The sequence below is a fragment of the Mytilus trossulus genome, chromosome 7 (assembly GCF_036588685.1).
Source record: "Mytilus trossulus isolate FHL-02 chromosome 7, PNRI_Mtr1.1.1.hap1, whole genome shotgun sequence".
Classification (NCBI taxonomy): domain Eukaryota; kingdom Metazoa; phylum Mollusca; class Bivalvia; order Mytilida; family Mytilidae; genus Mytilus; species Mytilus trossulus.
This window is the reverse complement of record NC_086379.1, coordinates 31,542,353-31,557,221: the sequence shown is the minus strand read 5'-3', so window position 1 is coordinate 31,557,221 and position 14,869 is coordinate 31,542,353. Positions and strand designations below refer to the sequence as shown.

The following is a 14,869-nucleotide window of genomic DNA, read 5'->3' as shown; positions in this document are numbered from 1 at the left end:
TCAACGTTTATCACTGTGCTTCAAGTAGTAAAATGAAAGTAGAAAATAAAAAATGTCTCTGATAAAAAGTTATACTATATACTACAGAAAACAGGTGATTTCCCATAGAATTTTAAGAATTTCTATCAAATGCTGGCATGTTGAAAAGGAACCGATATAAAAAAGATAACTGGTTTATAATTTTAGTAAAATGCATATTTTACTGTCGCAAGTTGAGTTAACCTTGTGGCACGGCCTTAAGAAGGCCAAGCTTAAACCACAATACATTTATATCTATACTACATATTTAAATAAATTCCATTTTATAGATATTTTGGCTTCAAAGTGACATGTATTAAAAAGTTCTTGAAACCTTTGCATCGTCTTTAGCATCTCAACAATGTGACATCATATGTATATTCTGGATGTCAATTATAATTATAATTATTGATGTATACATTTTTTAATGCTATTAATGTGTACTTAGTATGACTCTCATGACTTCACGAATTTTCAATTAAATACCAACCTATCCAAGCTACATGCTAAATCTTGCTTAAATCTGTGGTTTCTGTCACTCACTGATATTCCACTTTTATTAGCTCACCTGGCCTAAAAGGCCATGTGAGCTTTTCTCATCACTTGGCGTCCGTCGTCGTCGTCGTCGTCATCGTCGTCTGTCGTCTTTAACAATTTTTCAAACATCTTCTCCTCTGAAACTACTGAATGGATTTGAATGAAACTTAGCATGATTGTTCCTTAGTATATCCTGCACAAAGTGTGTGCTTCGATTTTTGATCCGTCAAAAAACATGGCCGCCGTTACTTAAAATAGAACATAGGGGTCAAATGCAGTTTTTGGCTTATATCTCAAAAACGAAAGCATTTAGAGCAAATCTGACATGGGGTAAAAATGTTCATTAGGTCAAGATCTATCAGCCCTGAAATTTTCAGATGAATCAAACGAACCATTGTTGGGTTGCTGCCACTTAATTGGTAATTTTAAGGAAATTTTGCAGTTTTTGGTCATTATCATTATATTATAGATAAAGATAAACTGTAAACAGCAAAAATGATCAGCAAAGTAAGATCTACAAAAAAGTCAACATGACCAAAATTGTCAATTGACCCCTTAAGGGGTTATTGTTCTTTAATGACAATTTTTCACAATTTATTCATCATATTTGCTAACTCTTCTCCTCTAAAACTACTCAACCAAATTCAACCAAACTTCAACTGAATGATCAGTAGGGTGTATAAAATAAAATTTGTGCTTTATTTTTTGTTTGTTTTTTCACTTAAAATCTATAACTATACAGATTTATTAGAAAAAATCTGCAGGAAACTTTGGATTTGCTCTCTGTCTGTTTGTTTAGTCTTGCAAACAGTTTTCTATACTTTTTTCTATGTGCTTGAAGGTATTGAATTGGTATTTGTTATACATGAATAGTTACCATGACAAGTTAAAGATCCAGTTCAAATTATGTTTGGTTCAGATGATTATGTTGCAGAGTTATGGTCCTTGGACTTCAAGTAATCAGTTTTCTCCACTTTTTTTTTGTAAAACTTCAAGATCTATTGATTTAATAGTTGTTAGCATTTTGTACCAGTACAATGAGATTTAACGGGTAGTGGACTATGTATTGCCATGCAATACTTTCAGAATTCTTGTTTAAAATAAAATTTATGTCTAGCTAACATTTTGTAGTTGATATATTTGTTTATGAATTAAAATATTTTTTAATTTACAACACTTTTAAAAAAATATAATTTCAATAGAAGCTTGCCAGATGATTAGTTTAATAGATTGATAATATTGAACATTATATTTATATTGCCATGATGTTTTATACGTTAGCAATTTATACTTGATTGTACTTTTATTGGAAGTCAATTACCTGCATGAACTTTTTGTATAGACTTTGTAAAACTGATATATATATAGTTAATTTTCAGGAATTAGAAAACTTATATTAAGGGCTGTATCATTTAAACATACATTGTAAACAGAGAATGCACTTTCAACTAGAGTACCACCTATTGATTAAATTTTAAATTTGACTTTGTACACTGTACAAAACAGTTTTTGCTTCAACCCCTAGTTGAGATTTCAAAGAGCTTTCCCTTGTCCAATGTATGTTTTTATGGAACAGTCATAAGACAACATAGCAGGAAAAGAAAATAAGTTTTTTCTTCATATTTATAAATATATATTACACAGAAAGTATTCTGTTATTATGTAAAGGGTTGCACCATAAACTATGCATGTTTTAAATGTAAAAATACTAAATTTTGGTAACTTTACTTAACATCAATGTTATTCTGACGGCTCTTAAAACAAGTTCAAATTGCAAGAAAAATGGTGTGAATTACATTAATCTGTCTCATCTCCAAACTTTTATTTTGAAAGTAATTTTACTATTTAGAATTCCAGCTTTATTAGAATGTCTCTCAAGTTTCATGAATATTTACCAATATTGAATAAAATTGTATATCAAATAAAATTTTGCATGTATAAGAATTTAATACCTTTTTCATTTGTCCTTTATTTGACCCTTTTGTATATTGCTTTATGTCTAATAATGTTTCTGTTAGTCCACTCAGTCCACAAAAATAATTTAACATTTTTCTCAAAAATTACAAATCCTAAATTTTAGACCAGTCTTATGTTAGCAATGCTTTTCAGTGTGAAGCATTATAAGATTCATTGCTTGTCAACTTCCTATTCACCAAATTTGTATATGTTATTTCAGATATTGGCCTTGTATGAAATTTTCATCACGTTTTTCTCAGGAATTACAAATCAGGGCTTTTTGAAACTTGGTACCAAGCTTTTGAGCATGCCTAGATAAGTGATGCTTTTTAAAACCCATCATACAACAACTTCATGTTTACTTTTAAAATACTTATAGCTTGGTTATCATTAGCTCACATTTCAAATTGTTAATTTTGAAAATAATTGTACCATCAGATCCGATACCTTTTAATTTAGTTATTAACAAAAGAAAATTTATCTTGTAAATATGCAAAAATATATGTATGTATTTAAATTACAGAAGAATAAATGGTGAATCAGATTTTAAGGAGGAAGGAAAGAAATACACACTAAAAATTATTATATATAAAATAATTACAATTTCAAAGAAGTGCTGTGTTTTACTATATAATAATATCATGCTTTTAATTTTTTAATTTTTTTTTCATATTTAAAATACGAAATAAAATGCTTTATTTCATTTTGTATGAAATTTTCATTTCTAATAAAACTATTAATGATGGATAATGTTGTTTGTTGTCATTAGGGTTATATGTTAAATTCATATTGCTGTTGGTCATATGGCGACTTGTGAATTAGATTTAATATGAAGGAGGAAATACTGAGATTTAACTTTACAAAAAACCCACATCACTGTAATTGCTGCTCTGTCTTGGTCTGACAGTTGCTATGAGCTGCTTTTATGTATCACAAGGATAGAACAACAGCCTCTAGTATAGCCTTGAGTAGAACATATGTTTTGGATGAACCTCTAAAAATATCTACAAACACTGTTAATAGTTGCATATATGTATAATTTTGGCAATATATGATATATATACATTGTACCATGTTATGATAGTTGCTTGTACCACTAACATTTATTATGCATTTAGTATTCGTCAAGTTTTAGATGTTTTGATTGGTGTATTGGAATTTCGATTTTATATTTACCGTATTTTCCAAATACAGATTATTTTCTGGTCATTGCTGGATAATTTGAGAGTATTTGATATTGTTGAAGCCAATTTTAGAATGTGGAAAAAATAGTTAACGAAGAAACTTAACTTCCTTTTATTTTAATGGACAAGATACCGTATTTGGCATGGAGAGATGATTTTTCAAAACTCATCAAGGCTTTAACGACTTCGAGAGGGGATGAGCTTTTAGAAACCTAAATTAACAGTAAAAATCTAAACTTTTCATACGACACAACATTTGCATAAGTTTAAACAAATGTATATTGCTACCAAATATAACATCACTTGAAAAACAACTTGGTGTGAATGTTTTGGAGTGGTGGGGATTAAAAATACACATAGATAGATTAACCATCAATATGGGGAAATGATAAATGATTGGTCGAGATCAGATAATCCTTCTTCATGACTTATACATGGGTATCTTTTCCTCTGAACGAGTGAATAAGATTCCTTTAATTGGTTTTGACAATTTCAATTTTAAGAAATTTGAAAAAAAGACAGACCTCTTCACGGATTTAGCGAATGTATATATTGCAATCATAATCATATTACAAACAAGAATGTGTCCATAGTACACGGATGGCCCACTCGCACTGTCATTTTCCATGTTCAGTGGACTGTGAAATTGGAGTCAAAACTTTAATTTGGCATTTGAATTAGAAAGATTATATCATAGGGAACATGTGTACTAAGTTTCAAGTTGATTGGACTTCAACTTCATCAAAAACTACCTTGACCAAAAACTTTAACCTGAACTTTGCACTATCATTTTCTATGTTCAGTGGACTGTGAAATTGGGGTCAAAACTTTAATTTTGCATTAAAATTAGAAAGATCATGTCATGGGTAGCATGTGTACTAAGTTTAAAGTTGATTGGACATCAACTTCATAAAAAAACTACCTTGACCAAAAACTTTAACCTGAAGCAGGATGAACAGACGGACGGACAAACGAACAGACAAAAGAAGACGTACAGACCAGAAAACATAATGCCTCTCTACTATCATAGATGGGGCATAAACATTTTAAAAAGTAGGTGCAAAACTTCATCTTGTCTAGTGGAATTCTGTCAAGGAGATGCACAATAACATACAGATTACAGAATGTCATGGAAGACTAAAGATGATGCAAGACAGCATAAGTAACAAGTGAAACTGCGAGCTACTGCTCACTGATGATACCCCCGCCGCAAGTGGATAATATTAATAGTGAAAAAATAAACAGGAAGTTGTTGGGTAATGAATCTGAAAACGCATCACACGGTATAGCTGACTTATATTAATCCTGAAACCAAATTTCAGAAATCCTTGTATTGTAGTTCCTGAGAAAAATGTGACGAAAATTTTCAACTTGGCTATCATGTGTAAAATCATACAAGTGTTCGGTAAACAGGAAGTTGTCAAGTGATCAATCTGAAAACGCATCACACGGTAAAGCTGACTTAGATAAACCCTGAAACCAAATTTCAGAAATCCTTGTATTGTAGTTCCTGAGAAAAATGCGACGAAAAATATTCATGGGACGGACCGACTGACTGACGGACTGAAGGAAGGACAGACAGAGGTAAAACAGTATACCCCCCTTTTTTAAAGCGGGGGTATAATAATTAATGACAAACAGCTACTCCATATCAACAATTCACCAGGAATTTTGAAAACTGACAAATTTTCAATTTTACAATAATATTTAAAGAATGTGGCATCAATAAATGAAATCATTCTTTTCATTGAATAGCTTGGTTTATTATTATAGTTGGCACTTACACAAACACATGTGTACAATAGTTCTTTGAAAATACTTACAAGTGTTGATTGTACATCTTTCAGTCAAATGAATTAAGGTAGACCTTACATACAACATGTACTAATATCTTCATACGTAAATACTTAAAAGTTAGGTGAAATATGCACTTTACATTATCATCCTATAGATAAAAAAAAACACACGATGGATGCAAATACATAATTACACAAAATAACAAAATATTCATTCACTCTTTACTTAAACAAAAATAAAAGTCAATGTGTGCCTTCCTAGGAACATGTGATCTGCCTGTCCTCTCCAAAAGAAAAGTGACAAGTCCATGTTCAAGTGGGATAAAATTTCTCAAATCACAAATCAAAACCGTAGGTCACAACTTCATGTCCAGCAGAAGAACCTGTGCAAGTGTATAAAAATTCAGTCAAGCGTTTCCAAGAAGTAATAGTTTAAACTGATGTAAATGAAAATGGTTTTGGTAAGAGACCCAAATATCACTCATATCAAAATTTAGTTTTGGTAAGAGACCCAAAGATCACTCATATCAAAATTTAGTTTTGGTAAGAGACCCAAAGATCACTCATCAAAATTTAGTTTTGGTAAGAGACCCAAAGATCACTCATATCAAAATTTAGTTTTGGTAAGAGACCCAAATATCACTCATATCTAAATTTAGTTTTGGGGAGATACCCAAAGATCACTCATATCAAAATTTAGTTTTGGTAAGAGACCCAAAGATCACTCATATCAAAATTTAGTTTTGGTAAGAGACCCAAATATCACTCATATCAAAATTTAGTTTTGGTAAGAGACCCAAATATCACTAATATCGAAATTTAGTTTTGGTAAGAGACCCAAAGATCACTGATATTAAAATTTAGTTTTGGTAAGAGACCCAAAGATCACTGATATTTAAATTTAAAGTCCTAGAAAAGAACCATTGCAAGAGTGGCAGAACTATATGAAGCTATTTTCAAGGATTGTGTTTTAATTATCTGATAAAAAGTATATAACAACAGGTCCACATTAAAACTAGAGAAACCTCAAATTAGGAATGATATATTTTTCAATAATAGGTATATAACTTTATTTGCAGTGGGCAAATCTTTACATGTTGGTGGAAGTCTGTCAAGAAATGCAAAATAACATACTGTATGAAAGTCAAAGAATATGCAATACAGCAAAGGTAATTATAAACAGACAAGACAGACATTAGGAAAAACTCCTTTGACATAGAACAGATACTGATTTTCTAAAAAAATTTAGCATCCACAAATAAAAAAATAAATGGAGTACAAAATTATTACATTTCTTTTCATTCATTTCATCAACAATAACATCATATGCACAATAATACAGTAAGAAAACTACTCTTTATATATATATATCTTGTGATCATGATAAAAAGTTTTTTGGCACAACCATATCTACATTTTCACAGCACTGATCTACTACAGTGTAGTATAATAAATTAAAATTACAAAAACAGTATCTACAAATAAATATTTACAATTAAAAATATACATTAATTTGTCAACAAGACATTATTAATGTAAAACTATACATTATTTGTTCATTCAAGAAATGAATAACTTGCATTGCCATGTAAAGCTTATTTATAAAACTCTTTAAATTGATAAGGGGAACTTTTTTCAAATATTTATTAGATCTGAGTTTTTGCTATTTTTATAGCAATTTAATAGCTGCCATATGAAAATTAACAGAAGATAAAATTACAGCAAGCAAACATAGCAGTACTATAATATATTTAACTTAAACAATCTTAAACAAGAACAATTGATTGTAATGACTGAAAATAATGTTAACACTTGGCCCCTGCCTCACACAATATCTACAGAAAACTTCTTGAATACTCCAACAACAACAGATTTAACCAATAGGAACAGATAAGAGTAGTTTACAAAAATTGAATCAAATAATTTTTCCTTAACTTCTCACATGAACAAAGTAAAATTGGAAAGTTGACACAGACACATATGACAGACACTAAGACAAAATCCTTTGATTTATCTAAGATCAGTTATCTATGAACCCGTTAAATAGTCTATAACCTATCATAAAAAAGTATGTTCATACATAAATGAACTTGAATATTAATTCATCAGTTCACAAGGATGGAACAAAGACATTAACTTAACATGAAAATTAACTGATAACACCTACATTAGGATTAAACTACAATTGTTTTTCATCTTTCAGCTTATGGCAATCATGATCCAAACTTATCGTCATCCTTCTTTTTAACCTTTGTTTGATATTCATCCTCAAAATGTCATGACTAAATAATACATCAACTAATTATAAAAGATTTTGTCTTGATTAGAATATTTACAAATGACACAAAGCAACATCAAACTGTAACAGATTTCTATTAATTCTCTAGTTACTTATATTGTCTCCTTTTGATACATGTACAGGAAACCACCCTCTCTTTAGTGCAGTTTTTATTCAGGGTATCCCAAACTGAATGTCAAAATGGTTTTATAATATATTCAAGCCTTATGATTTGTTCATATATGTCTTCTTTTGTCCTTTCCTTAAGGTGTATTAGCTTTGTAATCATCAGATAACTGTCTTTTAAATGAGTTATTTTTAACAACTTCATCATCCTTACTATACATTGCTAACATTTCTCTCTCAATTGCAGGAGAGTCAGGTTCACTATCAGTGTTTTCTAGAGATCCATCAAAAACTTTGACAATATATTCAAACAAGTTCATACTGGGTTTCTTCCTTGACTTTCGTAATACTCCTTCATACCTTTCTATCAAATTCACAATGATACCTGAATAAGAATAGCAGTAGAAATTAAATAATGCATTCATATTTTTTTGGTTATTTTAAAAAATCTAAATAGATAATGATGAAATACAGATTGAGGGTTCATTTTGTTCTACTTAATTAATTTTACACTGAATTAATGTTATTTGGACTTAAAAATACTACATTAAAATTGACCTGTTTTATGTTGTTAGATCTGAAATTGAGTTTTTGTATATAAATGTACAATAATGATATACATATTGAAGGTGATCTCTTGTTGGGAGTTGTCTCATTTGCAAACATACCCCATCTTCTTTTTTATATAAAATTCTAGTTGACAAAATGTAGGCATGGGCATTTGTGTCATACAGACACATATTGTGCTTGTAATCACCCATACTTAGCAGACAAGTAATGTAATTTTTCAAGAGTTAAAGATGCAAAAAATGAGTGTAACTGGAAAATTACCAAATATGAATACATATAACATAAGGTAAAGTTAAGGATGTTCTTAGGTGAAGAAAAAAATCAAGAATTTAAAATTGTTGCTCTAAGTTGGGAGAGCATTTGTTAAGGAACAAAATGAGCTAAAAAATTTATTGGTTATGGAGCTCCTTTTTGAGATATTTGATTTTTAATATATTGCGGGAAAAGGCTGACTCTGATTCTTACCTTATATTTGCATTAGTATCATTTGGGTCTCAAATTGAAAGAATTGAAATCTAAAATGCGCTTTAAATTTGGAAAAATCATGTTTTATGACCTATTAGGTGAGGGTTTGGGTAATTCAAAAAATCAAGAATTTAAAATTGATACTATAAGTCAGAAAAGCATTAGGAACAACATAAGCTTAAAATATTGAGAGGTCAAGGAGCTTCTTTTTTTCGAGATGTATGATTTTTGAAATACGGCAGAAAAAAAGCTGAATTGGACTTATATCTTATATATACATTGGTATTATTTGGGTCTCAAATCAAAAGAAAAAGAAATAAAAAATCTGCTTAAATTATGGCAAATCACCCTTTATGAGCTATTAAGTCTTATATGAAACAATAAATGAATGTCATGGTGCAAAAAATTTTACATTGTATTGTATCGGAAAAAAGGAGTTTGAACATTTGACACAAATTCCAAATCCTCACCTAAGAACATCCTTAAGTCTAATATGAAAAGAAAAATGGGTGTCATGGAGAAAATATTTAGCCTTATGTTACCTACCTATACCTAATGGATTTGTGACAGTAAGATATTGGTGTATATTGAATATATCATTACTTTGTTACCTATCTATTTATATCAGTAAATAATACCTACCTATACCTAAAGGATTTGTGACAGTAAGATATTGGTGTATATTGTATATATCATTACTTGTTTCCTATCTATTTATATCAGTAAATAATACCTACCTATACCTAAAGGATTTGTGACAGTAAGATATTGGTGTATATTATATATATCATTCTTTAGCCTATCATCATCAAAAGTATAATAACATACATCCCTCTTGGCTGCTGTAGCTGCCATTAATTGGATTAACGCTGAAATATGAAACATAATACAGATGTTAGTGGAAATTCAGTAGATTCTGACTGGTATTCCCTTTTTAACTTCTACAAAATTCATTAAAGTGAGAGATTTTACAAAATACTGCTGTTATATGTATTGATCATAATTGGCACTCATGACTGAAATGAAGTTTTAAAATTTTCATCATTTGCAGTATTTTGCAAGGATACAAGAAATACCTCACGTTGTGACTAAATAATTGAATATCTGTCAGATAAGACTGATATTAAAATATTTTTAAAAATATCTTTAGCATCTGATGGCATTGTTCCATTTTATTTTTATTGAAATGCATATTTTTAAATAAAAAAATGGATTTTAGTGCAAATCATGGGTATGAATTTTTGAGTTCTTTTTTTTTGTTTTTAGTATTTTTTTGGTTATTTTCAAATCTTCAAGTTTGCTTCTTAGATTAGTATCTGTATTTCACCTTTTAATCTTTTATCACCACCAAAAGCACCACAACCCCAATTACCAGTACAGACAGCAGATAAATTCATTTCATTGGGGGGATTCTTTCCTCCTCCAAGTGACACAAATCCACAGTAAGCCTAAAAAACAAATTAATTTCAGAGTGAAATGTGTATTAATTAAAGAATTGTATGATAAAATATTTTGAATTGGTTATTATTAAACTAATATATGCTTAAGCAATAGTGAATTAAACAAGTGAAACTGCGAGCTACTGCTCACTGATGATACCCCCGCCGCAAGTGGATAATATTAATAGTGTAAAAATATGCAAGTGTTCGGTAAACAGGAAGTCGTCTAATGATGAATCTGAAAACGCATCACACGGTATAGCTGACTTATATAAATCCTGAAACCAAATTTCAGAAATCCTTGTATTGTAGTTCCTGAGAAAAATGTGATGAAAATTTTCAACTTGGCTATCATGTGTAAAATCATACAAGTGTTCAGTAAACAGGAAGTTGTCAAGTGATAAATCTGAAAACGCATCACACTGTATAGCTGACTTAGATAAACCCTGAAACCAAATTTCAGAAATCCTTGTAATGTAGTTCCTGAGAAAAATGTGACTAAAACTTTCAACTTGGCTATCATGTGTTAAATCATACAAGTGTTCGGTAAACAGGAAGTCGATGAATGATGAATCTGAAAACACATCACACAGTATGGCTGACATATATAAATGTTGATACCAAATTACAGAAAGGGCGGATGTGTAGTTCCTGAGAAAAATGTTACGAAAGTTTCATGGGACGGACTGACTGACGGACGGATGGACTGACAGACAGACAGAGGTAAAACAGTATACCCCCCTTTTTAAAAGCGATAATAAATAATAATAAAGCCAGTGAAATTTTAAGACTTTAGAATATGAATCAATGCAAAACAATCAACAACATAACACAAACTAATTGATACCTACTTTATTTAGTTCTCTTTTTACTATATCACCTCTAAACTGTTTATCATAATAGTGGATAACCAAGGCATCAATGGCAGTCACATGGGTACACAATCTTCCCCAATCATCTCTGAAAAATAAATTTATTGTATACTTTGCAGATGAATAACACTTCTTTGTTTTGTGATGAACAACAAACTACCTTAGTTAGTCTTTTATTATTTTTAATTTTAGTTTCTTGTGTATAATTTTGAGTTAAGTATGGCGTTCATTATCACTGAACTAGTATATTTATTTGTTTAGGGGCCAGCTAAAGGATGCGTCCATGTGCAAAATTTCTTGCTGCATTGAAGACCTATTGGTGACCTTCTGCTGTTGCCTGTTTTATGGTCGGGTTGTTGTCTCTTTGACACATTCCCCATTTCCATTTTCAATTTTTTACCCTTAAACCTTTTTTAATTACCTTCCTAAAAAAATATTGTTTATGATAAGACTGAAAAATTGCACAATTTTTTAATATAAGGTGCCAAAAGTTCCAATCAAATCTCAACCTATTATTTATCTAAGAGAATCAGGACCATCATCTGTACATCCAAGACTGACTATAACTAGGGACTTTTAATTTATAATTACACTGTTTTTAATCTTACCTTGGATTTTTAGAGTCATCATAGTCTCCTTTCCATTCAAAAGTTCTGGCATATCCATCATATGAACTAAACCTTTCACAACCTGCAGAAAATAGGCAATCAATTCAGATAATACTTCTGCAATAAGTTCTAATAATACTTCTGGTTCATCAATATAACTTGATATTGAATTGATATTTGTTACATGTATTACTACAGCCCAAATGCAGGCAGAAGTACAAAGAATACTTTTCTATTTATGGAAATTTTTACTTTCACTTATTGGCGCTAGTGAAGCAGGCAATTTTCACACTTGCAACACCAATGTTTACTCAAGTTTTATTCTAAACGACTTCTAGTTGCTTTTACTCTACATGTTTATAGTTTTCAGGTTTTTTTTAAAGTTTCAATGTCTGTGTTGTGTTTTCTATCAGTAATTGTCACATCTTTACTATGACTAGAATATGTTGTGGGTTTTTTTTCATTTCAAATTTTCATATTTGGTCATGCACTTCTGACTAGGATCAGAGAACATATACATTTTGTTTTTCTTGTATTATTTGTTGCACTGTTTTTTCTTCTTCTATAAGCCATGTTTATCTTTCTTTCTTCACTTTACGGTTATTATTGCTCCATTTGTATCTTCATCAATTGTTTTCTCTTTCTTTTCCATTTTTTCTCCATTATTGGTTTATGAGTTTTTGAATATTTTTTTTTTTATTGGTTTTTTTTAATACAACTTACTGTTTTTTTGCCTATTCTTAGATTATTTTCCCCATTAAACATACTAATCAATGACTGATGCAGATGTTTTTTTAAAATAGCCTTAGTAGATATTAAAATTGGTAATATACTGTATACCACAAAAGCTGTCACATATATTTAAAAAAAAAAAAAAAAACAATAACAAAAAACAGCAATTGTGTTCAATAAAGAAAAATTTTGTTGAAATTTTGAGATATTTACCTTTCATTATCAAACTTTCGTTTTTCTCCAGACCTTCTGTGAACAATCGTGATATGATCATTTCAGGACAAATTAAAAATCTTATTTCTTCTTGAACACAACCATGGGTTAAAACTCCTCCTCCTAAATATTTGTTCGCAAAATCAACCTGTAAATAATCAAACATATTTTAATAACTGTGAAAATACTTGTATTGTCTTCATAAATTAAATTCCATCTGGTGAAACAAATCCTGTGTGAATCCTTCAGGTGGAGTCTTATTGTAAAAATATTGAGATGTTTATATGACTGCTAATGAGACAACTATCCACTAGAGTTTCAATGAAGTGGATAAATAAATACATAGTAAAACATACAGCCTTCATTATGTATAGTCAGCTATAAAAGAAGAGTTGCAAAATCAACACCAAGCAACTATTTTTACAGGGGGCATGACCTTGGAAATGTAAATTATCTTTACCATTGCATCATAAGTGCTCTCACACCTGCATTTCTTGTCAGTTTTAATGAAAAAGTTTATAGGAGCTATTAAATACAAAATAATTTTTGATGTTTTTGTCCTAGAACAGATAAAATATGTTAGGCATAGGGAACATTGTAGCAGTGATCTTTAATTTACAAGTATCTGGAATCTAGAAGACATCTAACCTGTAAAAGTCCTTCCCCATCATCTTCTATGGTTCCTTCTGATGATACATGTAAGCCTCTCAGTGGAATATCTAAGCTGTCCCATTTAGGGAAATCAATATGACCTACACATTGTCGGGTAAATGTGACAAGGCCTGTAGGCACTACAAATTAACCAAAAACATTAAAAATATTTTTTTTTCAATATTATTCGTTGGACACCAATTTTTTTGTGGGTTACGTGGGTTTCGTGGGTACAGGTTAACCACAAATTCAAATGTACAAGGAATAACATATTTTCAAAATAGGCTATGTATATATAGAGATTGGCAAAACCACAAGTTGTCTTAAGTTATTTTCAGATTTTTTTCTTTCTGTATTTTCATTATCTGTCTGCAAGTTTATTTTCTGTTTGTATGATTAATTTCTATCCAAATGTGGTTTTTTTTTCTGTCAGCATGATTATTTTCTAATCCTAAATGGGTTTTTTTGCTAAATTAAAATCAAATACAAAGATCACAGACATTAAATTTTTTTTTTTTTTTCACCATAGAGTATAAGCAAAGTTACAGATTCAAATATTCAAATCCTAAAAACCTACATTTAAAAGCATGGTAAAGATAAGCAGATATCTTAAATATGTCAAAAGATTCCAATTATATCCTTGTCTTAAAAAACAAAGAAATTAAACGTGTTATAAATACATCTAGAATAACTTACTCTTTTTGGTGACTCTTGAAAAGTACTGAATAATACATTTTAATTTTTCCACTTTTACATCATTAGGCATTCCATCATATAAACTGTAAACAAAAATGTTACTTGAATAATTATATTTCATACAAAAATAATGATGGTAGTGTGATTACCAATGAAACATAACTGTAGATTAATATCATACTTTTTGCCTTTTTGTCTTTGTGTCCTTATAATTTACATAAACTGTACATGATGTTCAATGGTTGTGGTTTATAAGTGTTTCTCGTTTCTCTTCTTCTTTTTTTTTATATAGTTTAGATGAGAAATATATATCAATAATGTATGAAAAACTGAAATGCTCTCATTTCTCATTACATGTACTCTCAGAATAATGTTAAAACGGTAATTATGTCGATAGAGCCACATTTTTCTAGCACAATAATAATACTTTATCATACATGTGATGGACTGTGAAACTCAGATCAGGAGATTTGGAAATTTTGGTCAGGAGATTAGGACTCAGATCAGGAGGTTTTTTATCGACATAAATTTTGTCGTAAATGTAACCATATGATGTAGAACTTGTGTTTTTTCTTCAAATTTCCATCAAATTGCTATATGTTTATAGTATCCGTATTGCCTTTCTATTTGAATAAAATAAAATATTAAGAAGAATCCGTTTCTTGTTTAGTTTTGTTTTATTGTTGATACATGATTGTTCACTACTTGCAAATAAATCATTATATTTA

General features: G+C 29.8%; 1 protein-coding gene across 4 annotated transcripts in view; it reads right to left on the bottom strand.

Moving 5' to 3' along the window:
* Nucleotides 1-5,419: 5,419 nt before the first annotated feature.
* The window catches only part of LOC134724931 (poly(ADP-ribose) glycohydrolase-like), a 37,371-nt gene continuing 27,921 nt past the window's right edge, over nucleotides 5,420-14,869 (bottom strand). For all 4 annotated transcript variants that reach the window (XM_063588311.1, XM_063588310.1, XM_063588309.1 and 1 more), the window contains 8 exons: nucleotides 14,142-14,224; nucleotides 13,443-13,585; nucleotides 12,795-12,942; nucleotides 11,850-11,931; nucleotides 11,221-11,329; nucleotides 10,258-10,378; nucleotides 9,668-9,799; nucleotides 5,420-8,280 (listed from right to left, as the gene is read on the bottom strand). In XM_063588311.1, the coding sequence (XP_063444381.1) occupies nucleotides 8,033-8,280; nucleotides 9,668-9,799; nucleotides 10,258-10,378; nucleotides 11,221-11,329; nucleotides 11,850-11,931; nucleotides 12,795-12,942; nucleotides 13,443-13,585; nucleotides 14,142-14,224 (1,066 nt within the window). In that variant the 3' untranslated portion in view covers nucleotides 5,420-8,032. The remainder of the gene's footprint in view (nucleotides 8,281-9,667; nucleotides 9,800-10,257; nucleotides 10,379-11,220; nucleotides 11,330-11,849; nucleotides 11,932-12,794; nucleotides 12,943-13,442; nucleotides 13,586-14,141; nucleotides 14,225-14,869) is intronic.